The sequence below is a fragment of the Heliangelus exortis genome, chromosome 1 (genome assembly GCF_036169615.1).
Source record: "Heliangelus exortis chromosome 1, bHelExo1.hap1, whole genome shotgun sequence".
In the NCBI taxonomy this organism is placed as follows: Eukaryota; Metazoa; Chordata; class Aves; order Apodiformes; family Trochilidae; genus Heliangelus; species Heliangelus exortis.
The window spans coordinates 113,180,834-113,205,559 of NC_092422.1; the positions used below are offsets into that span (position 1 = coordinate 113,180,834).

At 45.0% G+C, this 24,726-nt stretch overlaps 1 protein-coding gene across 1 annotated transcript; it reads left to right on the plus strand.

Moving 5' to 3' along the window:
* Window positions 1-1,338: 1,338 nt before the first annotated feature.
* LOC139795579 (protein spire homolog 1-like) lies at window positions 1,339-19,237 on the plus strand. Its single transcript, XM_071742530.1, has 16 exons — window positions 1,339-2,275; window positions 3,068-3,099; window positions 3,585-3,749; window positions 4,504-4,629; window positions 4,910-4,975; window positions 7,750-7,911; window positions 10,664-10,732; window positions 11,204-11,333; window positions 11,759-11,877; window positions 13,140-13,239; window positions 13,781-13,932; window positions 15,089-15,211; window positions 16,317-16,381; window positions 17,123-17,150; window positions 17,573-17,715; window positions 18,830-19,237. The coding sequence occupies exons 1-16, from the start codon at window positions 2,035-2,037 to the stop codon at window positions 19,014-19,016; spliced, it is 1,908 nt and encodes a 635-aa protein (XP_071598631.1). The 5' UTR covers window positions 1,339-2,034; the 3' UTR covers window positions 19,017-19,237.
* Window positions 19,238-24,726: the final 5,489 nt, after the last annotated feature.

Genomic DNA, 24,726 nt, shown 5'->3' on the forward strand with positions numbered 1-24,726 from the left:
GCGGCAAGATCTCCAGCCCGCAGGAGGCCCCGGGGGGAGGTCGGGTTGGGGCTGAGGGCTTCCCTCTCACCCCTTCCCCGCAGAGGTTTCCTCCGGCCGCTGCGGGATAAGCTTACCCGGTGGCCACGGGGAGCTCCGGGCCTCCTGCCTGCCACGGCCGAGCTGAGCAGCCCTCCGGTGCTGCAGGCGGGGAAGGGCCTCCCGGAGCATCGGCCCAGCTGCGTGGGCTGCGTGCTCCGTGGGCAGAGTAAAGGGCATGGGGGAGCCCGATGAGCAGCGCCCAGCCGTGAGCCTCCCCGGCCGAGGTGGGGTGTGCTGAGCCTGTAAGCAGCCACCTCAGGGCCCAGTGCTGGTCCAAGGCCCGGGCTTCCCGGGGGCCTGACTGATGCACTGCGTTCCCAAAATGTCATAAGCGAGAAGGCAAAGCAGTATAAATTATGAGTGTTATTCACAGCTTTTAAACCTCGCAATTTTTCAGCATCTGCCTGGGGGGGTTTTGGCTGCTGCGAGCCAGCACAGCGGCAGCTGAAGTCCCCTGCGATGCTCTGCAGGAGCAGCTCTTCAAGGGATGACCCTGCCACAGGCCATGCAACTGCTCAGTCACATTCAGAAGGATTCAGAACATTGTCACGGCTGGAGAAGACCTCCATCATCACGGAGTCCAACTGTCCAACCAGAAAAAAACACCATGCCCACTAGAACGTGTCCTGAAGTGCCTTCTCTACACAGTTCATAAACACCTCCAGGGATGGTGGCTCCACCACATCCTTGGGCAGCTGGTTCCAGTGTCCGATTATTCTTTCAGTAAAGAAATTCCTCCCAGTATGTAGTTTAAACCTCTGCTGATACAACTTCAAGCCATTTTCTCTTTACTGACTTGAGAGAAGAGGCCAACATCTACCTCCCTACAACCTTCTTTCAGGTTCTTGGGTAGAGAGCAGTAAGGTCTCCCCTCAGCCCCTTTTGTTTTCCAGGCTAAACAATCCCAGTTCCCTCAGCCTCTCAACAGGCTTGTTCTCCAGACCTTCACCAGCTTGGTTGCCCATCTCTGAACTCGCTCCAGCAGCAAAATATCTTTCTTGTAGTGAGGGGCCCAGAACTGAACAGAGCACACAAGGTGCAGCCTCACCAGCGCTGAGTACAGGGGCACAGTCACTTCCCTTCTCCTGCTGGCCACACCATTCCTGATACAAGCCAGGATGCCATTGGCCTTCTTGGCCACCTGGGCACACTGCTGGCTCATGTTCAGCTGGGTGTCAAACAGCACCTCCAGGTCCTTTTCCTCTGAGCAGCTTTCCAGACATTCTTCCCCAAGCCTGTAGCTGACACAGACACAGCCTGAAGTGCAGAGAAAGCTGAGTAACTTCACACCAGTAGCAGTCTGCATCAGCATTTTGAACAAGGAAGGGCCTTGCTGCCCTCACCCTGGTTGAGCACCCATCCTGTCTGTTCCATGCATGTGCTGCTCTCAGCCCCAGCTTCTGGGATTTGCTGTGGTAGGACTGAAGGGTAGGCAGGAGTAGGGTCTGTGGTAGATGCAGGTGCCCTGTGGAGCTCATTGCTGTCATACATGTGCTCCCAGAATGGTTTCCCATCATATAGGCTCAGTGCTTGTTCATCTTCTGTGGGCTGTTCTCTCCACATATAATCACACAGTAATCATATTATTTCCTGCCTCCTGCCCTATCTGTCTGAAGTTGAAGGAACTCTTGTCTTACCTGCCAATATTGGTATTCCCATCATTACATTTTTTAGAAACAAAGGAGTTAAATTGAGCAGGAATTTTATACAGTCTTGTAATATCTTTAGATTGCCTTCTGTTCAATATTGTGTTTCCTTTCAAGGAGGCTCATATGAATACATATTAAAATAGAAAAAAAATTGTCATTAATGGTTGCACCTGTAGGGAGGTGAGGTGTGAGAGCAAATCAGGAGGCAGAACTGTTAAAAGGCTGCTAGGACCACCTTCCTCTAATGGAAAGGGGGTTAGTAAGCTTCCCAGGCTAAGAGTAGAGCTGAGTGGTAAAGGTAAAAATGGAGTATCCATGGTGTAAGCAGAGGATCACAAAAGTATCTCTAGCTGAGATTCTGAGGTGTTTTGAACACCCTATAAGCGAGGAGCAAGCCTGGGCTATCTGCTTTCAGTGTTGCTGTAAAATGGAGCAGTTGGCTCAAGGGTTGTACCCACCACTCCATTCTGTGTTCATAAAAGGTCCTGGAAGCATCTTTATCCATGCTGATGGTACTGCTTCCTTCAAGGTGTACCCCAAGTCTGGTAAGTGCACAGGTAGCTGAGAATGCCAAGAGCTGTTCCTGTAGTGGGCTGAAATGGGTGGACAAAGTGGGGATTTTTTTTTTCCTGCTTTCCTTTTTCCTTTCCTCTCTGTATGGTGTTATGAGGCTGTTCCGCTGTTTTAGTTCGTTCTAAAGGACTTTAAATAAGTGATAATACAGATGCAAAGCCTACTAATTTTTCTAATAGTGCTCTAGTGAGTCATTTGGTTCTAGCAAATAGCTGGGATGAAAGTTTGTCATCACTTAAGTTATTTGAAATAAATAGCCTGAGGCTTTATATACCCTTCTCTGTTCATCTTCCAATGTATGCTTCTTTTGTTATAGTAACTCTGACAACAGATCTGTGATTGACAATTTCCTTTTCTTGTCACTATGTGTAACCAGCAAGTGGCAATGAGCCTTGTCCTGCTTAGTTGCACTGCTGCAGAGGTCAATGCTAGGCTCACTCTGTAGGGGCAAGAGCAGGTAATAAAGAATGAAAACAATGATCTTCCTTGTGGTGAGATAGGTATTAGCAAGCAAACAAAAAAAGAACCTAGCAGCAGCTAGTTGGGGCTAGTGCTCACTATAAGAATAGTATCCTGTGTCTCTTTCCAGGAGTGCCCAAATACAGGCACAAATACAGGTGGGACTGCCTTTAGTCAGAGGGGTTTGCTTCTTTATTACTAAGAATTCTTCATGTTTCTCTCTCTTGACAGAGAATATAAAAAATGTTTTTCAATGCCTGTGCAGTTATCTTTTCCCCATTCCCCCTTTTTTTTTTTCCTTTCAGATGTTGGCAGCATTCAGCATTCAGAGGACAAGGTAAGCCTCTGCCTTCACCTTCATATGTGTGCACATATAAACCTGCTGTAGTGAGGGCCAGCTCAGGAGATGCAGGTGCCTTTGGAAGCTATTAAGGTCCTTAAATTTGCTGTTCCCTGTGAAAGTGATTCAAGACCCTTGCAATCTGGAAAATGAAACAGTGTTAGGACTGAACTCCAGTAAGATAATGGGACTGAGAAACAATGTGCACAATGTGAATGCCTGCTGTGGAATAGCCCACAGTCTTGTTGTCTTAATAACATGACTTAGAGGTGCTAGATAAGGGCTCTTAAATATGTTAAAATAGCTTGTTTAGGGACTATCTCAGGCTGCACAATTATTATCCAGCTGCCTTTTGGGCCTTTCTCAGCCTGAGATGTGCTCAGCCCCGTGGTGTGGTGGAGGGGTACAGGTATAGCTGGGGAGTGCTGGGAAGTTCTCCACCACGCTTTTTGCTGCCCTGCTTCCTTGGTTTCTGTCTGCAGCTGCTGGAGTGCTTGGGAGTGGTGATCTATGAAGCCCTGGACTGGGGAATCGACAGCCAAGCAGAGCGAGAACTGAGCCATCATTTGGAGAAACTGCTGTGCCTCATGTTGAAACTGGATAACGAGGCAATGAAACCAGCAGCCACCCTGCAGGATGTTATCAAGGTTTCCTTCTCCCTACTTAGTAAATACCTGAGAGGAGTTGATGGAACAATGCTGTTTACCAAGGAGCAGGACCATTTCCCAGCATTTCTGGGAAAAAGCTGGTTAGCTTGTTGGAGGGCATAGAGGGAGGACTTGGCTTTCCCATCAGAGGGGAAAAAGCAAAACCATCTTAGGGCTGTGCAAGTGCAAATGGAAAAGAATAAAAAAGCAAGACAGCATGGCTCTCATGCAGCTGTGTCTACGAAGTCCTTCTGTACATAATCTCCCAATTCAATACCTAGAAGACTATGGATATTGAAAAAAGTCACTTGTCTGTGGCACTCAGTTTCTGCAAAATCTAGGGTTTGAATGTCTCAAGTCAAACAAATGTTTTTCTCCCATCTATAATTTAAAGGTATGAGAGATTTACTAAGCCTCTCTCTGATCAAGGCTGGAGAAAGTAACAGGACAAGTCGCTCCACTTGATGTGCTTTATTATTTTTTGTCTGCACTGGAGGCTTCCCCTTTCAGGTACATATTTCAAAGCACACCTTATGAAGAACAAGATATATAAATTACACAGCTACCTACATATAAGACTTGACATCTGTCTTGCTTCTTTGTTCTACTGTATCTGTAATGGGAAAACAAATGTAGAAAGAGGTTGTGAGGAAGATGTTTTGACCATGGACTGAGAAAACAGAATCTTGCTTTGTTCCATCCTAGTATGTTTTTTCGTTGCAAGGTCTCCTTTAAATAGCTGTATTTCTTTCAGGTCTGTGAGGAGCACTTGTCCAGGCCTTCTGAGGCTACCAGCTATTATAAAATGACCTGCGGAAGACTATTTACTGAATATGTGGAACTACAGAAGCTTGTGACCATCATCCAGACTTCCAAAGAGGTACGTTTGGGATCACCCTTTAGGTGCTTTTCCCTCAACTTTCACACGCTCTTAGTTCTAAAGTAACCTTCCCACTGCACTGGGAGTCACTGGCTGAAAGTCTGTTATCATGATGTAAAAGGCTACTGTCTCTGAACTGCATTAGTTATTTATTGTAGCTTTGAAAAGTTTGGGTGTTTTGGGCTTCTAGGCTTTTCAGGTTAACATTAGTAATTTATAATGGATAGACAGGAAATCACTAAACAGTGCAAGGAAATTACCTTATGTGCTTGCTTCTCAGAGACTGAGAAAAATGGATGTGGAAGATTTGGTGAAAAATCCCTGTCAGAAGAAGGAAAAAAATGGGGTAAGGCATTCTTTTATTATGGGAGGATGGTACTGCCTTGGCTATCTGAATCTTTCCATTAATTCTTCTATGGAAAAGTAGAACTGGAATGCAACTAAAGCTTTGTAGGACACATATTCTACAGAGTGCCTTTGTGGTTCAACTTAAACCGCTTCTAAAAATAAAGTTGGAAGCAATCTTTGGAGAAAGTGTCCACAAACAGTTATTCAGGCTGTTTCTTCCTGCAAATGAGGCTCAAACTCTAGCTCTTGGCAGGTGCTGACACACCTGCCTAAAGCAGTCAGTTTCTTTCTTGTAGCTGGACTGAAAACTCCCAGAAAACTCTCCTGTTGGTGATAGTACTGGTGTGTGCTAGTTTGCCCTTATTATGTGGAGTCTGTGCTGGTTCAGGGCTGGAGGAGACTTGAGGCCAGCAGCTCTTGTCCATCCTTGTGGTTGTGCAGCTACACCAGCTTAAAGGGGTGAAGGAGGGTGAGGCTGGAGATTTAGCTCCTACCTTCTGCTCCCTGCCTTTCTTGTTCTTCCAGTCTGTCCTTCCATAGATCTTTGGCTCTGCGTTTGGGGCAGAGAAAGCAACTTACTCTGTTCTTTTCAAGGCCCTACACAGCCAAGGCTCAATCAGAAACAAATAGCTCTTCTGGCTGGAGCTCTGCCCAGCATAAACAAATGCACTGTAGTCTGGAGTCTGTGGAGACAAACAGCAAGCCCCAAGAGACTCGTGGACTCACTCCCTTTGTCTAAATAATACTTGCTTTGAAGCACGCTCAAACTATTCGTATGAAAATGTTTGTGAACTGTGTGTTTGGGCATATTCTCAGTTTTGTGATCTATTAAAATAAACTGGCAAGCTATCACAAACCACAAACTCATCAACTGCTATAGCTCTTTTCTGCAGGGAATACATGAATAAATACATGGGCTTTGCAGTGTGGCCTGAAGGCCAGTGTATTTGGCCTCTGCTCCTTCAGGAGACATGGATTCCAAAAGCAGGATCCTGTTGCAAACCCTCTGCCTCTAGTTTCCAAGTCCCTAAGCACCAGCTGATTGCATTGCTCTGACAAACTCTTGAGTTTAAAATAACCAGGATGCTCACTTCACTAGGACCCCTCAGATTTGAGCTGATGTCTTGAGTGGTGCCAAGTAGCCAATGCTCTCTGTGGACCATGCTTTCTCATGCTGAATGCTACAAAACAGGCCTTCTGAAAGAAACACTTAGCACAGCCTGGTGGTATGTAGGATTGTACAGTTTCAGCAGAGCTTATCCATACATGTCACAAGACAATCTTCACCTTGAAATCCAAGCAGTGAGACCCCTTAGGAACACAGCTGTCCTTTCACTTACCTATTGAACTGTGTGATGGGCTTGAAGACCTGTAGCACATTGTGTTGCTTTGCACAAGTCTGGGAAGTTTGGAGTTCGTCAGTACATGGGATGGTCCAAGTAGAATAATTGCAGTGATCCAGTCAGTAGGGAAAGAATATGAGTGATAATGATGTTACCTACATCTGAAAAATATTTTTGTGTGCAAGTTGCTCTGAAATGGCCAGCTGAAGACAATTCTTGTCCTGAAACTAAGGTGGCAATATTACAGTACAGAAGTCTGCCTTCAAGTCATATTTCTGTCAAGTTCTGTGACCATGGCAAATAAGTACAGCTCCAGAAAGTGCAAATGGCTTGGCATAAGCTGTTTCAAAGGTTTCTAATAGTGACCAGTTTCCCCAGAGAGCTTTGTATGTTCTCCTATGCAATAAATATAGCCCTGCAGATACAGCTAGTATATGGTCTCTCTCTGATAATTCCCTTTTTCTGGAGTTCAGATATGACTGTACCAAAGCCATACTAAAACAATCCAACAGAAAAAAAAAAGTCTCCTTGAGGGCGGCCATCAGTCAGAGCTTGCATCTGTTTCTTCCATCTTTATACCAAGATATCTGAAGGGATAAATTGAGAGAAGATTCTTGATTCTGTAAGTGGAAAAGGAAGAGGGGTCGGCAGCTTTGTTCTGAGGCTTTCTAAAATATTTTGCTTCCCTTTCTCTGTTTATAGTACAATCACTTGCTCTTACTCAATTTGCCTTTGGGATCCAGATAAGCTGTTGACTTAGCACTTCCATTACAATGTTGTCTAAACATGCTATTGAGTTGAATTTTTTTTTTTTTCCTGTCTTAAACTTTTGTTGAGCTATACTGCATGCCTGAGCATCCTCAGATATTAATACAGGAACAGAATAGGCAGGTGTCAGAGTTATCTGTTTGCACCTCCAGGCTGAAACTGCTAACATATGCTGCTGTGAAAGTTGAAATCCCTTTCCCCTTGTCTTCCTCTTTTGTCTGTGGGCTCTTCAACCCTTGGTTTCTGAAAGTTCAGAGGATTTTATGGGAAAGATTTGGGGTATCTTTCCCAGTGCTTCCTAGGGTCCAACAGTATGAAAAAAACTCTGGCACCTGGAGCACATACAGGAAGTTGGTGTTCAAGAAATGGTTCTAGCTATGTGGCAGCAGAAGCTGTGTTTTGCTGAAGTAAATTCATAAAGTTAATGACAAAATTGAGGAATGAACCTGGCAAGCCAGTTCCCAGATCCCTCATTTTAAGTTAACTTCCGCAGAGAGAATCAATTCTCAGTCTAATTCTGTTCCCTGATCTGCAAGTGAATTTGAAGGGGTTGTTTCTGTGTTACTTCATTTGCTAAGTGTGCCCTGTTGCACAGAGGAAGGGGATGCTGCTGTGTGCCTTCTAGCCAGCTGCTGACTTGTCCCTCACTGGTGTCTCCCAGGCATCCCTGTGGCCCAGCATCATCCATGAACTGGAGAATGGCGTGAGGCTGCGCAAGGCCACGGAGCGATCCCGGCGTCACGTGCCTCCAAAAGAAAGCATCCGCTCTCCCTATGAATTACTTTTGGATGATATTCAGCATAAGAGGTATACCCTTAGGAAGGTGAGTAACTGGAGTCTGAAATCACCTGTCCTACCTCATTTCTAAGCAGTATTTATTGAGACCTCTTCTCCAAAAACCTGTCTTTCTCAAGGGTATTTCCAAGCACAGAAGTATCTGGGTCTCCCTCTCGGCTGCAGCTCAACATTAGATCACTCTAATTGTCCACCCAAGTTCTTCATTTCCAGGAACACTGTGATTCAGGGAGAGCAATGCTTTTGTGAAGCAACGTTTTCTTTTTTCAGAGGTCAGCCACTCCCTTTCCCAGGAGCAACTACACTGTCTTGCAGGCATCGGTTTCACAAAACAGACCCTTACCTGCTTGTGCTTTCCACCTTGGATACTTTTGTCCTCCAGACAACTTGACCTGAGCTGTGCCTAACATCTCTTCCTAATTTCCTTGCCTTCCTGGATTTTGTGGATTGTGTGAAAGTGCAAAGGCACTTCAGAGTGAGTCCTTTGCTCAGCATTAGGCAGAGGCTTCTTGCAAGTGTGCATGATGTATAGCAGGACTATAGTCAGTGCAAAAAGTTGACTCGGGTTCTAGGGGCTTCCAGCAATGTAAATGGTTGGTGAAGGTGACCAGATACAAAAATGTCTGTGGTGTCTCCTAAAGGATTGTGATGCCATTGGCTTGCTGCAGCTTGAGCTGGAAATGATGAGCAGATCTAAAACATTGGCATAAGGCTTTGTGGCATTGGCATGCTTTGCAAGCAGACTTCTTGGCAGGAGATGAGACGCAACTCTACTTGTAATAAAGAACAATATTTTTAAAAGTGAACATTTTGCATACCACACTAGACATCAGACTTTTTTCTTCCTTGTTGGTGCTGCTAGAGTGCAGGGGGTTTAAAAGCCTCAGCTAAACTACACACCTCTATAAGCCCCCAGCTCTTGCTTTTCTTGACTGTGGCTTCAGACTTCAGATAAGGCTATAGCATTTTTCTGGAGATTATATATTGATTGATATATAAATTAATAGTAGTGGAGGGGGGAACAAAACATCGTAACTACTTGTGTTCCTTGCTATGTACTGTGTATGGATGCACTGTGCAGTACAGAACCTCAACTCAAGGTGGCAGGATAAACTGGGTCTTGATTTTTATTTTTTTTTTCCTGTGGTCGGCGAGAAGCGCAAACATGAAGAGTATTAGTCAGACAGGCTAGAAGAAAGCATAGAGTACTACTGCCCAAGTAGCTCTTGAACGAGGTTTTCCCCATCTGTAAAGCTATTTTAAAGCTTCAGTAGCAAGCCGTGGTCTAATTTGCAAGTGAATGGAAGCACAGCTTGTGTGGTAAGCTGTAGTGTTGTTATACCTGCATTCCCACGTGTTTTGAAGTTTTACACCCAGGGAAAGTAAAAGGCATAGCCTGAAATTAAGAATAAGTGAATAAGGCAGTTGAAGACATGCATGTGCAGCTGCTTTTTTCTTTGCTTTTTTTTCTTTGCTTTTTTTTCTTTGCTTTTTTTTCTTTGCTTTTTTTCTTTGCTTTTTTTCTTTGCTTTTTTTCTTTGCTTTTTCTTTGCTTTTTTCCTTTTTCCTTTTTCCCCTTTCCCCTTTCCCCTTTCCCCTTTCCCCTTTCCCCTTTCCCCTTTCCCCTTTCCCCTTTCCCCTTTCCCCTTTCCCCTTTCCCCTTTCCCCTTTCCCCTTTCCCCTTTCCCCTTTCCCCTTTCCCCTTTCCCCTTTCCCCTTTCCCCTTTCCCCTTTCCCCTTTCCCCTTTCCCCTTTCCCCTTTCCCCTTTTCCCTTTTGCCTTTTGCCTTTTGCCTTTTGCCTTTTGCCTTTTGCCTTTTGCCTTTTGCCTTTTGCCTTTTGCCTTTTGCCTTTTGCCTTTTGCCTTTTGCCTTTTGCCTTTTGCCTTTTGCCTTTTGCCTTTTGCCTTTTGCCTTTTGCCTTTTGCCTTTTGCCTTTTGCCTTTTGCCTTTTGCCTTTTGCCTTTTGCCTTTTGCCTTTTCCCTTTTCCCTTTTCCCTTTTCCCTTTTGCCTTTTGCCTTTTGCCTTTTCCCTTTTCCCTTTTCCCTTTTCCCTTTTCCCTTTTCCCTTTTCCCTTTTCCCTTTTCCCTTTTCCCTTTTCCCTTTTCCCTTTTCCCTTTTCCCTTTTCCCTTTTCCCTTTTCCCTTTTCCCTTTTCCCTTTTCCCTTTTTTGTTGTTTTTTTTTTGTCAGCTCCTCCCTATGTATCAAACACAGGGCTTGATGAGGGAGACAGTCTGCCTCACATGTATACCTGCCCTGCAATTCTATCATGGCATTGTTTCTAGTTTATGTAGGGCTATAAACCAGTCTCTGGGACTCTAGTTTATGCGTACAGCTGCCTGCTGGTGCTACAGTTCTTGTGACAGTCTTGTTAACCCATTCAATTACTCTCCTCCCTGGAGATGAGTTCTCATTGATGAATGTGGTGTGACCATGGTGCTTGTTAGGGTCCTGTCTGACATTAAAATGTGAGTACATCCTTTCCAGTCGTTCCTCAGAGCAGTTTATGGGTGACTGGGGCTAGAAAGCTGTGTGCTTCTTGTGCAAGTCCCAAAGGGCTGTGCAGTTGTGCAGTGCTTCTGATTGCCTCTAGTTTGCCACAGGCAAATCTGCCTCTACCAAAAGCCCATATAAGCCACATCATTCTAAACTTCCCAATCACTTCATCACCTCCCACATTCCCAAATCCTGACTTGCATCATTCACTGGCAAAGTGAATGGAAGGATGTCCCAGAAGTAGAGAAGGAATTATTGCTTAAGAATAATTTCTGCTCTTTCAGGTGATCATCAAGCAAAATCACAGCACCCTCAAAGATGATGTAGCTGCTCCAAAGTCTCATCAAAAACCTGTAGGTGACCCGGTGCCACATCTAATGACAGCATTACAAAATTATTTTGGAATGAACAGAATGTTTTCTAGGAATATAGAGCTCCTGTCTTATCTACTGGTTTGGATCTGTGAGGGAGAAGTATTAGTAGCACTTAACTTTTGTGCAAACCCTTTTGCCAAACATGGGGGTTAGGAAAATTTTAGGTCACAACTTTGTAGGATAAAGACAATCAGTCTTTCTACTTCCTCCACTGCTTCTTCCACTTGGGACACTTTGTGGTCCTGAAGTACTCCTGAAGTCCCAGTTTCAAATTTGAGGCATGCTAAAGTATTCTGCTATGCATTATCTAAAGGTTCTCTCCTGTGTCTCTTTTTTGCAAGGCCCAGTGCCTTCTTGAGTGAGAGGAACTTGTTAGGCAATGCCATTTTGTCACCAGTTGTCTTTTCGCTCTATCCACTGTCTCTTTCTGGTGCTATGCCTTGCCTGCAGGTGCTGGAGAGGAAGCTGAAGGAGTGTGTGCCATTGGAGTCCAGCTGGCATGAGCATCTCATGACAGACATAAAACAACAACAGAAGCTTCAGTCAGCAGCAGCAAGGGGAAATGGGAGCAGGCCCAAAGGTACCTGCCACTCAGTGACATAGCAGGCATGCAGGTGAAGTCAGTATTGATTGCAAATAGTGGATGGCCTCTGAAATGAAAATACACTTATCTTTCTGTAGCATTTATAAAGCAAGGGAGGTGGGAATATAAATTTTGTGCTGATAGCAGTGGTATGACACAAGAATAGCTCTCTCTAAAAAAGCTATTGTGGCTTATTAACATTCCAAAGATGTTTCAGTTTACCATTTTTTGAGATGTTCAAATTTGTGAGAGAGCAAGGTTTTGAGCATCACCTAAAGCTAATAAGATTGTGTAGCTATTGGGACAAGTCTAGTAAAATATGGAATTCTTTGTCACATTTGTCATTTTCGTGTCAATACACAGTATGTTATCTTGTCTGTGTGTATGGGATTTTTTTTTTTTGTTCCCTCTCTTCCCTGCAGCAATGCTTGTGATGCCAAATACTGTCTTGAAATCTCCAAGCAATACTTTCTTAACTCTCCAGGGTGTAAGTACCAAGTTTAAAATTGTCAACACTCCAACAGAGCAGTGGGGACAAGGGGTTCAGATAAGGCTTTAAATTAAAGGACTCTAGAGAGGCACAATTACTTCAGGCATTAGATCTACAAACACACACATAGCCTGGAGTGTCAGGTTCAAATCTTAGTGTGGGCAATCTTGTCTCTCAAAAGTGAACGAATATGGTACTATTAGCCCTTTCCTCTACAGAAGCTCTTACCTTATTTAAGTACTTCTTTTTGTGGCATGACTGCAGTCTATAGAACCAAGGTCTGCTCTGGTCTCTTAAAATGAGATCCTATAGGAATTTTAATATGCATAAGAGTTTGGCCAATATGGGCTAGAACTATTCCCACTTTTACCTCACAGCAAGGTATTTGATGCTCAATGTGTTTACATTAAACATGGTATTTGAGCTTGTGGAAGGAAACTTCTTGACTTATACTCAGGAGGCAACCTCAGTCTTCTGCCTGTGGAGTAATTTCAGGAGTGCCATTCTTCAAGAAACCACAATACGTAGTCTTGGAGTTCTCCAACTCCTGGCTTGATCATGAAAAGCTTGACTACTTGGTTCTGGGATTCAGACTGAGCATATTCAGAAATTCTGTGGAACAGAACTTCAGCCCTAACACATCGTGTCTAACACAGATGTGCTGGCATACAAGCAGGAATCTGTTTTCTGTAAATATTTCTGTCTGAAATGCAGTTGCTTAGTTGAGGAAAACGGATATGAATTAATAAAAGCAGAAAATCTTAGCTATATTTGCACAAGACTGCTAATTGTAAGAATGTTCAGAACCCTGTGGCTGAGGTACTATTGCTAAAGTAGAAGGAGCTTCATATGGAGACTAATATAATCACATTAATTTCCTAGAGAAACTAGAAAAAAATATGTTGAGATACAATGTTGGGTTTGAGTTGGGTGAGTGAGAAACAGACTCTTGAAGTGCTCCTCCTGTGTTGCTACGTGTGAGCTGAGGCCAGGAAAAAGGTTTCAGTGTTGTCTGAGAGTTTTATAAGGAGGATGTTGTTAAGCTGGGACTAGTATCTGCGTTGAACTTGAGTGAAAGAGAGAACAGATGAATTTGAAATTTCACTAGCTTGGCTGGAGCTTCCTGGCTGGGGAGGGGGGAATTAACTTCCTATTACCTCTTGCAATATGAAGTTGCTAAATGCACCACATTGATTTCACTCTACCTTTGGCTGAGCCTTGAACATTTCTGTTCAGCCTTGGGTATCCCGAGTTTTGCATCGCGGCAGCACTTCTGAAAAAGTGGCCTTGGTGTCTCTTGTGTGCAGCTTAAGAATGTCATGTCCTCTGGTCTACAGGAAACCACTCCCAAGCTGCCTTCCAGCACCTGGCTTGCCTCAACTGGGCCATCAGTAGTATCTTGCATCAGCAAAGGTCAGTGCACTTCTAGCTGCACATCTGAACCAGGTGAAAAAGTACAGTCGGCCTGCTGGGTTTGCAAAGCCATAGGCTGGGCTCACTCTACACTTTCTGATCACCTGAAGACACTTAAAGAGAACTCCATAAAAACCTAAGCAGTTTGGGGAGGTACCCTTAGAAAAATCATTCCAAAGTGGTTGCCTGAAGCTTGCGTAGTTCCTGACACTTCAGAACAATGATAGGATGTCCCCAAAGGCCTAACTGTAATTCACAGTAAAAGCTACACAAGTGCTTTGAATGGTCAAGTAGAAATTGCACCACTTGATTTTATTAAACTTAATGGTGCTAATGAAGCCTCATCCCTACCTGCTGACAAGCATAATTACAGTAACATCTGCTTTTTGTGATCTGAGCTGATGAGGGTTGAGGGGAAGAGATGTAAACCTTACTACCTTCAAAAGGCACTGTAGTGTTGTTGAGAATTCAACCTTTGAAGTAACTACTTAGAAGCTCCCATTTGTTTTTCTGCACCCTAAAATTCTCTTTTCTTACTCAGGTATTCCTGCAAATGGCACGTGTCTTTCTGTGAGTGCACCCACACTAGGAGATACTAAACATAATGGTTTCCTGGATGCTGGCCAACAGCAGCTGCCTCCTTCCAGAGGAAGGTCCAGATCTTTAGAAAGAGTCCATCAAAGCAAGGAACTTGTAAGTCTGGCATTTTGGCTAGCAAGCCTGGTCTGATACATCTGGTAATGACCAGAGTTTGGACCTTGATCCTTGTGCAAGCAGTAAGCATGTTCTCTGGTTTTCATCTTAGGCCAGATGGTATATTGATCTTAAATTGAGGTGGTCTTGTCTCCTTGAAGACAGCTTAAGAGAAGATTGGATGCTACAGTGTCCTTGTGGAGGCTTCCCAGTTTGAATTACATGAAATAAAGTTGTTCTCCATATAGGATGAGAAAAATACCACTGCATTACTTGAAAGTGCCTGTCAAGGCTTCCTCAAGCACACTGTAGTTGGCAATGGGACTGTCCTGCTTTCTCTGTCTCCCCTGATTCTTTCCAGATTCTGATAAGTTCAGAGAAATCGTTTAAGCTGTAATAAAGCAAAAAAAGTGGTTGACAAAATGTAGATAGCCCAGCATGACTTCTAAAGATATGCAGTATTGAAGTCATCCAGCCTGAATGACTGTTGTGTGCTGGGTTTTGTGTGCTTCTGTGCAACCTTCTAAATCATGGCCTTACCCTGTTCTGCCCTAACAAAAGGTGATGTACTTTTGTCTCCTGTCCACCTGCATCCCTCCCTGCCTCGCCTCTGGCAAGTCTCTAAACTGACCATATTCCTGTGTGATGTCCTTGTTCAGCAGTGTGGTGGGGGATGCAGGTAGGTTGGGCTACTCACCTGGGCTACTCACTGTTGTCTCTCCTGGTCAAGCACCAGACCAAAGCTGCAATTGTGTGAAACCAGTGGGTTTTAGGAAAGAGAAGGCAAGAGTGTTGTGTTGTGGGAAGGGATCCTGTACCTGGGAGAGGACGGGGTGCCATCTGTGCTGTGGTCTGTACCAGAGGGTTAAGTCCCCCAGAGACTGGCTCGGGAAATGGTATTAACTGCTGAGGGTCCTGCTTCCCTAATGAGGTGTCATAAAGGTTCTTGAAAACTGTAGCAACCACTAACAGCCTTCTCTAGTAGTTTCTCTGCTAGAATTGCTGAAAGGCCAACTCATATGCCCCATCACTGGCAGAACTGAGTTTTGAGGAGGAATGTTCCGGACCCTTTTTGGGACCCAAAAAGGTTTTGAGGATGACCTCCCCAGATATTTGCTTCCTTCAGCTTTCTCTGATGCTTAACTTCTTTTTATAGAACTGCCACTTTTCCACCAAGTGGCCATCACCGACCATTGCTGAGTTGATTGGAACCAGATATACAATGATGGTGCTGGAAGGGCAAGGCTTATTCCAAGGAGGTGCCTTTCCAAGAGCAAAGGTATATTTCCTCTCCTCTTTGTGTTGTCTTTGCTCTTTCAAAAGCTGGCTGGCTTCATGGCCCTCAGTGCTGAAATGCTGAGGTTCTCTTTGCCTCAACTTACCCGGTTCATACAGCTCTGAAATCACAAAGTTATTAATTGGGATTTGGTGCTGCTGAACAGTGAAGGAAAGGTTCTGAACTCAGGCTCCCACACCTGAGTTGTGCTGATTCAAGCCACCTTGCTAAGAGGATGCAAGTGTAGGGGACAGGGCTGCAGCACAGGACTGTTTCATGTTCGCTGCTTAACTCTGCTGGGCAGTTGTAGCCCCTCTAGAACAGATCTCATGAGTACAAGCCCTTGGCAACACAGATGGGAGGCCATTTGTGCTACTTGGCTTAGAGGTCAGCTTCTTGGCCTCACTTATTTACCAGTGTAGACAGAGCTAAGGGGTTCTCCTATCAGAACTTCGCTACTTCCCCAACCTGTCTGATGCTTGCTTTCTTCTCACCTTACTTACCAACTCTGCTTTAATTTGCCTGCTCTCTGCCTATTCTAAAATGGCTCTTACCCCCTTTGTCTTCTTGCTGCTCAAGTTTGTTTAGCTTTCTCAGGCTCTACTTCTGAAGATAATATCACTTCTGACTGCCAGCTGTATATGAATGTGTTCTTTTTTTATAAAGTTCAAGCGACTCATCAGCTTCCTTATGACTCATTTTTTGCTTCAGGATTGGATTCAGATTTGCCCTGACTTAATCTCTTTGGGACTGCTGCAGTCTACCTCAAAGAATGCCTCTCTTTTTCCCTCTCCCTTAACTAGCTACTGTTACACTCTTGCACAATACCGCTATTGTTTGCTCAAGAGCCTTTTTTTAAACTCCTGTTTTCTGGCAGCTGCCCCAAACCTCTGCATCATAAAAACACTGGCCTACAAGCAAGACTTTTTTTGCCTTTTTTGCTTTTAATTTCTGTGTCTTTGCCATCCTTCCTTTGACCTCTGTTATTGTACGTGGATCTAAAGCCTTTAGAAGCTTGGTTTATGTGCCTGGTCTTTGGCAAGCAGTGGATACTGTTGGTACAAAGATGTTTCCTATTGGCATTCACCAGTAACTTTCCTTTCCACAGATCTGTTTCAGCTGCCATAAGCAGATGTTGCTTAAGTGGCCTTACAGCTGTCACCTCTGCAGCAGGTGAGCTGGTACAAAGGGACTGAGTGAGGAGGGAGAAAAGAGTGAAATAACAGTGCTGACCGTCCTTGGTGTTCAAACAGTTGCAGTACTGGATAGGAACAGGTTGCAGAGCCCTTCAGTTTTCCATAATCCAGGCTGAAGTGTCTACAGCTGCAGAGGATGTGGAAAAACTTGCCTCTGAAGTGGTGTCTCAAGTTTAACTCTTAATACTAAGCTAACAATTACCAAATTTATAGTACAAATATTAGATTCAATTTCTCTGAGATCACTCTGCATTTTGCTTTAGAGGTTGCATTGAACTTCAGTTAAGGGCTTGAGCAGGTTCTAGGAGAGGTTCTTCACCAGAATCTTCTGTTGAGGACTGGGAAATGAGTTGGACCTACTTGTATCCACTTATTTGTCACAGGTTTTCCGTTCATAGGAGTGGTGAAGCACTGAACTGATTAAAAACAACAAATAACCATTGAGAACTGAGTAACTGCCTGAGTGAAAAGTAATGGGCCTTTGCAGATAAAGCCATCAAGCTATGGATGCTGACATATTTCAGATTAGCTAAAAAAGCATAAATAGGAGGGCTAGCAAACAGAATAGGAGAGCTCTAAGCTTGCTCACTTTTCCCATCAAGTGACTGTGCCACAATGCCAAATTAAGACCTGCTTGGGAAAGTCACCCTTAGCAACAAGATCGGTATCTGCTGAGCTTTACTTAAATGATAATGGTGGTAATTTTTTTTTCTCTTAGTGTCGTGTGCTGTGACTGCTGCATCAAGGCAAGTCTAGTCTTTACAACAGCATGTGATCTTTTAATTTATTTTTTTTCCACCTTTTCTGTTTTCCCTGCACCACACTTAGCTATAGGAAGCTTTCCTTAATCCCACTGATACCTCAGGTCTACCCTTTAGCTTGTTTCTAAGAAAATAGAAAAAGGATTATTACAAGGTGCAAAAGAAGTCATGGTACCACAGACATCTCTTGTACTCAGCTAAAACAACTGTGGTTCCTTTTTCTTTGATCCTGTGTAAAGTGGTTGGGATTACTCTGTGCTCTATTTACACAAGGGTCAGGAAGTTCACTGCATTAATGACTATCTGCTAAGTGCACCAATAAATCAATTGCATGCCATGCAAATGTTACTGCTAAATAGGAGGATGTGTTTCCCTGAGAACACAGGTGACTTGTGCTTTGGTTATAGATGTCCATGCCCTTCAGAACATGTGTACATCTCCCACTTCACTTCTTAAAACTTTTGAGACTCTCCAGAGAGGAAGACCCAGCTACTCAAAAGCAGAAGAGCTCAGAGTTGCTGCATGAAATAGAGCACTGGGAGAGGTTTGGGTAAGCTGCAACAGGGATGTTCTGTTTTTACCTTGAAAGATGCAGCAGTTTCTTGTTGTGCAAGTCTACAAACATTCAGGCAACAGTATGCAGTATTGTGCTTGTCAGTTGAATATTAAGCTGATTGACAGGGTTAGCCAGTGGTCTAATTAGTCTGCAGTTCTCTGAAATCATTGTGGGTTTGCTCTGAGGAGGTGTAGGTGCTCTGAAATACATTTTGCTTTTTAGCTCTCAGGTTTTTGATGTGGAGTCAGAAGTGTCTGTATTACGTAAGGCATAGAAAGTTCCTTGTGACAACTTCATCTTTATGAGGTTTTCTAGACCTGGTTATATTCTATCCCCCACAGCTAGAGATGTGGCACTACAACTCAGGACAAAGCCTGTTATACCTAGAAATAAAATATGCTAATGGTCTCCTGTATAACTGACAGAGTAATGCCACAAGTAGTTTCTCAGTCATATAGACACCCTTCCCTGTCTGTCCCCAGAAAGGAAACTATTTCAGAAAAAGTGGGTGGAAAAGACAGACTTTGTGAGTGAAAGTACAGTAGCTAGTACTGGTAACATTTGTTCTCTTAATTCCAAATCAGTTGAATATTCCACTGTGGGAACACTGTGGGTGTCTTTTCTCTCTGGAACCATTCTTTAATTTAGCCAAAATACAGTAACAACAGTTTCTAGTTCAAATTTGTACTTTAGTTGCCAAAAATCAGGGGCAGTGTTCACTGCTGAAGTTAACTGCGTGGGGCAGCGCTTTGGTCTGTCTTCTGATGCAGGTGCTGAAGAAGAGTTTTGAGTGACTGCATTGCATACTTTAGGATGGAAAAAACTCCCAATACTACAGCATAAGGATGTGGCCATAACACTGGATCAACCACAGATATCATTAGTCCCTTGGCTGATCTACTGTCAAGAGAGAGAAGGTGGCAGTAAATGAAGGTGTTCTGGTGCTTTGTAGCTTTCTTAAGTGGAACTGCCTGTTCTGCTAAACTTGGGCATTTAGCTAAATCACTGAGCAGTGATCATGTGTTGGGGAAGGGTGGAAGAGCACCCTACCTTCTACTAGAAACCCAGGTCAGCTTTCCTGCTTTTCTTTTTCCCTCTCTCACTCCAGTGTACCTGTCATTTTGGAACCCCATTGCCAAGCACAGCCTCTGTGCTGTTACACGGGGACCACGGCAGGCTGGCTGACAGCAGACATCTGTACACAATGTGAGAGGTATCTGTTGGAAATGGCTTCCAGTCAACGGCAGAACATCCCTCTCAGGAGAAATTCCTGGCCTAGAACCAAACTGGAGTGACTCTTCCATGCATTTCTCCTGTCACTTGTTCTGTAATGTAAATGAAACAGCTTTATGCACCTACTGACATAAAGGCCTGAGTAGGAGACCTCCCTGCTGGTTAGTCTAAGCAGGAAGCACAGCTAGCATTCGTGTTGTGAAGTATTATAAAGCATTGCGGTTTTTAGAACTGTTCTAATTCTTTTATGTGTCTTTGGGGAAAATAAATGTTGAAGCACTAACTGCCTCTAGCGTTTCCTTCTCTGCACCTGCAGTTGTCATTGTTCTGTGGGCCATTTGCATTCATGGCTGAGCAGACTTTGCCCTATGTAACGAGTGCAGGAAAGATTTCAACCTAAAACTTCTATTCCTGAAAGGCTTGTGTAGAATCCCGAAAAGAATATTTGTCTCAAAACAGCCACCCTGACAAAGTGGACACTGTGCTCGGGTGGAGGTCTCATTCGATAGCCATCTGGACTCTGTTCTCTCAAGGAGAGACCCCCATTTGGGTAACCACCCTGATAAACACAGCCCTATTCTCACAGGAGCAGCCCCTCCTTCAGTGGCCATCGCAATAAGCTGAACAGTGTCCTTGCAAGGGGAGCTCTGTCTGATGCCACCCTGACAGGCAGGACACTGTCCTTACCCCATAAGGGACAGGGGCAGGCAAGCTGCACCCTGGGAAGGCAGAGTTACATCTTGTGTGTGCCCTGGGTAAGGCCACTGGAGAGGGCACACCTGCAGAAATAAGGGTTAGTGCTGTCATCCCATCTGGAGGGTCCAAGTAACACCTGGCTGTGCAAGATATACCAAAGCCCCCCCACAAAAAGGTGGGGTCAGGTGGCATAAAAGAGGCACACTTGAAATGCTGGATGGACGCCCACCATCCAAGGACCTGAACTTCCTACCAAGGTCATCACTGGATCCAAGAGTGGTGATATCTTCTCTATCTCTTCCCTATCTTTATCTTTCTCTCCTTCTCTCTCTCTCTGTGTCTCTTTCTAACCTTATCCTGGCACGTGAGGGCAACATAGTTTCTAGCTAAGTTTTACTACTGGTTGCTTTGTTTTGTTAGTTGTAACCTGTTCTTTTGACAACCTCCTTAAATTTTGCTAAATTGTAATCCATTGCTTCAAAAGCACCATCCTTTATAATTTTTAGTTGTAATCTCACATGCTTTATAATCTTACTTTACTTAAAAATTGTGTTTTTATACAAACCTCCTGGGTGATAACCTCACTCCTCAGTACCGCACAGAGAATTCCCAAACTTAATCTCTCTGAATGGGTTGTTAAAAGAGATTAATTAGAGGAGGAGAAGGATTGGGCCCAGCCCAACCCAGCCTCCTCTCTGAGGGACTTTAGAAAGCAAAGGGGTCCAGTCCAAATCTCCCTGGGTCGACTCCCACTCTGGAGAACCCTGCCTCTGTCCATTCTGTGGGACGTAGAGGTGTGCCCACTCTGTGGGAGGTGATATTTTGTTTGCCCCCCATGTCTGGGCAGCTGTGCTCACTCTGAGAGACGTGACAGTGCTGCACCCACCTTGTGGGGTCTGACAGCTTGGAAAATGGAGCTCAGATGTGATTGCATCACCATGTGTTTTGCAAACATTTACTCTCCTTTCTAGAAACTCAGTTAAAAAAGCATGTGAAGTTGCTCTGACGCATATAATGCTGTGGCAATGACTGTCAGGCAGCCTGCTCTATCTGGTTGCTTAGGAAGCTAGCTCTTGGCTTAATTTTTTTTCTTTTTTTTTCCTTTTTTTTTCTTTTTTTTCTTTTTTCTTTTCTTTTCTTTTTTTTTTTTTTTTCTTTTTTTTTTTTTCTTTTCTGTTTGCTATCTGTTGGAGCTCTTTTGTGCTTGTCACTAAGTACGTAGTAGGTCTCAACATCATCACCTGGGGATCAGAGGGTTGTTCTGGGAATATTCTTTCTCTTTGGATTGGTTTAAACTTTGCCTAAGCTAAGCTGGGCTATTAACACAGGTGGCATTCTGGAAAAACTGAAAACATTTCAGTAAATTATTTGTGTGGTTAAAACAAAACAAAACAACAACAAAAAAAAGAGATTGGATAGTGTCTCTTTTTCTCCCCAGGAACTGCCTCTATGGAGGGGGTGTAGTTGCTCTGGTGGAGTTCTCCCTGGTGTGTTTTGCAGGGCCTGGATAGATGGTGTTGGAGGAAACCATGAACTTGTAGTTGGAATGAGCCATACTGAAGAAAAAAAAAATGGCTGAGAAGGGCCAGTACTCCTGGATGTAGTGGAGAAGGAAAGGAAGACGCTTAAGCTGAACCCAAAGTCTGCATCCAAACTGCCAGAAGGGTCAATACCTTCATTTGAGTTGTGCTAGCCTAACTCTGCTTCCTCTAAACTGCCTGTCTGCAAGCTGAAGCCTACCTGCAGGTTTGGGCAAGTGTGGCAAGTAAACGAACATGGGGAAGCTGGAACTTCTGCTTCCTTTTGGAGCAATTTCAAGTGTTCCTCTTCCTTCATTTAGGAGGGGTGCAGCCTGCCCATGTGTTAATCACTGGTGCTGCTGGGGGGCACGTATCCCTATCAGGGAGCTTTGCAGCCAAGTGGCAGCTGCACTTGCTGGCAAGGGGGGCTCAGCATGGGGCCGGGGGCATGAGGTGCTCTTGGACACTTGCTGAGTGAGCTCATTTCTTTTGCTCTACCTGAGCTACCTGAGATCAGCCTGTTTTAATTAATCTGCAAGCCCAAAGTGCCTCTCAGAGCCTGAGTGCATGGTATTTAATGAGGGTGGCACTGAGGCAGACTTCCCTGTACCTGGAGAGCAAAGGCAGTTCCAGGTTCTGTCTGCTGTGGTGCCACACGGGCTCTACTCACTGGCCTCCCCTTTTCCTATCTCGTGACCATGAGTGGGATGAGAAAAATCCCACATTGCAAAGCAAACAGATAAAGGGCTGAGAGAGGAGTGGATACTGAGGGGTAGCCTGACCTTCCGTGCCTATTCCTGAGCTAGGGAACTATTTGGAAGGCACATATTCACATCACCCCTCTTTACTGGCAGTGCTGGCTCTTAAGTGGGCTAGTCAAACCTCTGTACCCTGCACAGGAGTGGCCTCCAGTCCTGCATGGACTCTTTGTGCAGCTATTGCTCTTGATCCTGGCAAGCCATGGCAGCTTGTTGAGGCAGGCTTACTAGAAGTACACATCTGTTTAAACACAGCCAAAAGAGCCTCGTCATCTCCTCTTGTCTGCTTCCATTCCCTTGCCAAAGAGAGCCCTTCAGATGGAGTGGAAACTGAGCCTTATCTGGGAAAGACACAGTGCAGGGTGAAACAGACAACAGGCAACCCAGAGGGTTGCAGAGTGGGAGATTCCCATGTGGAACACATGTGGGAGCAAACCGTGAAGGCATTAAGAGCAACACTTTTCAGGGATGTGGAGGTGATTGTGCAAAACTTGCTGTTTCAGGAGCAAAGTGATGGTTTGGAGAAAAGTGGTTTGGAAAAAAGCGTTCCTTCTGTGAGCACACTGTAGGATTAGGTCTGTTTTCTAGTCTCTTGTTAGTTCTTTTCATCATCTCTGCTAGGAGTTAACTGATTCTAGTTACCAGTCTTGTGTCTGTGTGAAGCTTGCCTTTGGATGTGGGGACCTTTTGGTGGAAGGCAGTCTGCCACCAGACTCAGGGCCCCCTCCCCTCCCACAGCCCCCTGTACCCCCGTCCCCCAGCAGCAATCTTTAGTCCTATCCCAAAAGCGCCTCATGACTGAAAAAATTTGAAGTCTAATTATTATTATTATTACTGGTAATGGCAGTAGCCAGGACAGGGGCACCGGGAGCAAAGGGCGGAGATCTGTCTCCGGTTAAGAGAGCCTCTCCTCAGCCGCGCCTCCACCGACCTCTGAAGCCAGCGAGGGGCAGGCGGGACTGAGCTGGGACATGGGAGCCTCCGAACAGCTTCCCACCGAGCACGACCGCTGAGCTCAGCCGGGCGGCCCCACCTCCACCCCTCGTCCCACACCAGCGGAGCCTGAGCTGGGCCCCCCGCCTGCCCGCCCTGCACCACCGGGGCCGCCAAGCGCCGCCGCGCCGCTCCGGCAGGGGGCAGCTACGGGCCGCCGCCGGGGCCGAGGCCCAGGCCCGGGCCCGGGTAGGCGCGGGGTTAGGCCACCGGTCTGCTTACGCAGTGCGAGTTATGGGCTTCATTATTCCCTGGGCTCCATCCCGAACTTATAGGAAACAACAGATATTTTTTATACTCCCCCCCCCTTTTTTTTTTTTTTTTTTTCCTCTTTTTTTGCCTTTGGTGTGGGATTCCCCCGAGCCCCAGTCCCTGGTTTTCCACCAGGAGTCTGGGCCTGGGTGATGGTGGTGGGGTGGGTGGGGGCCAAAAAGAGCCGGGTCAGACACACAGCAAAGTACAAAGCAGGTGAGAATTGGGGGAAGCCTGGCTGCAGCACCTTTTCTGTGGTGCTTGAAGATGGCAGGGAAGACACACTCCTCTAGAAAGTGGGTACAAACCTACTTGAACCACCTCATCCAGCACGCCACTGCCAGCAACTTCATTTTGAAAAGTTGTTTTGAGTAAGGTTTCACCCCATGTCTTACTCAGTTTGGCTTTGTTTTCTTTTGTTACAAAGGGTAAAGATAAGGGTGTCATATTTTATGCATGAAGTAATACTGTGGATGTGGCGTTGGGCAGGTTTAGACATAAAAACTATGTGGGCAAACTGGGGAAATGGTCTGGAAGAAGCAGGAGGCAGTAGACTAAGGGTAAGTGGAAGATCGTACACTGGAGCCACAATATGAACTTCCCAAGCACAGAAGAGGGAGGAATGGGTGAAACAGCAGTTCTTTAGGAAAAGGAAAAAAAGCTGAACGTGAGCCCGCTATGTCACGGTGTTGAAGTGGTGGAAAAAAAGTTGAGGGGAGATGTGAAGTAATTGGATCCAGCCCAGCTGAGAGCAGGGAGAAAGAACGGAAATCAAGAAACCATTACCTACCCAGGAAGCCTGAAAGAGCTGGAATTCTCTAACCCAAAGGAGGAGAGAGCTGAAGTCTTTAAGCACATAAAAGGACATAATCTTTGCTCCTTGTCTGTGATGGAGAAGAGGGGGGAAAAAAAAAAGAAAAAAAAAGAAAAAAGAAGGCTTAAGTCACAGCAGGAAAGACTCAATTTAGATGTTAGGAAAAACTTTCTAATGACAGGGATAATAAAGAATAGACTGCCTGCGGAGTGGAGAGCTTTAAGATCAAGTTAAGCAACATCTGTCAGAGATGTCCAAGGTTTAGGTGATCTTGCCTTGGGGTAGCAGGATGGACTGGTCTGACCTTTCAAGGTCCCTTTCAACCCTAATTTTTCAGTGGTTCTGTGGGCCGACATTAATCTTCTTAATGGTATTTAAACAGTCAGCAGCTTCTCTTAAGTAACTGCTAGCAAGTCTCCTCTCTTGCCTGCGGTTTAAAATTAAGTTAATTTCCATGCATCGCTTTCACCCTCCAGCTCCCAAGTCCCGTGTAGCCAACCAGCAGCTGAATTCCTTGACTGCTTGTCAGTACCTTCCTTGCGGCTCTGTAGCTGTCCACAATGGAAAAAAAAGAAGGGATGGAAATGCTGAATATTGGTGGCTATGTGTGTCAGTGTGAGGGTGGCCTCCTTTTCTGCAATTATGCAGAGGAGATACAGTCTCTTGTCTTACAAAAGCCAGATCTCGTATGTGGTTATTTCATCTTGTGTGCTCCCAAGGACCTGCTTTTCCACGTTGC

Excerpts from the sequence above, each read along its gene's own strand:
- LOC139795579 (XM_071742530.1), top strand. The coding sequence starts at position 2,035 with ATGGAGTATCCATGGTGTAAGCAGAGGATCACAAAAGTATCTCTAGCT. Across the intron at positions 4,976-7,749 it reads AGAAGAAGGAAAAAAATGGG|GCATCCCTGTGGCCCAGCAT; the intron begins GTAAGGCATTCT and ends GGTGTCTCCCAG. Across the intron at positions 7,912-10,663 it reads AGAGGTATACCCTTAGGAAG|GTGATCATCAAGCAAAATCA; the intron begins GTGAGTAACTGG and ends CTGCTCTTTCAG.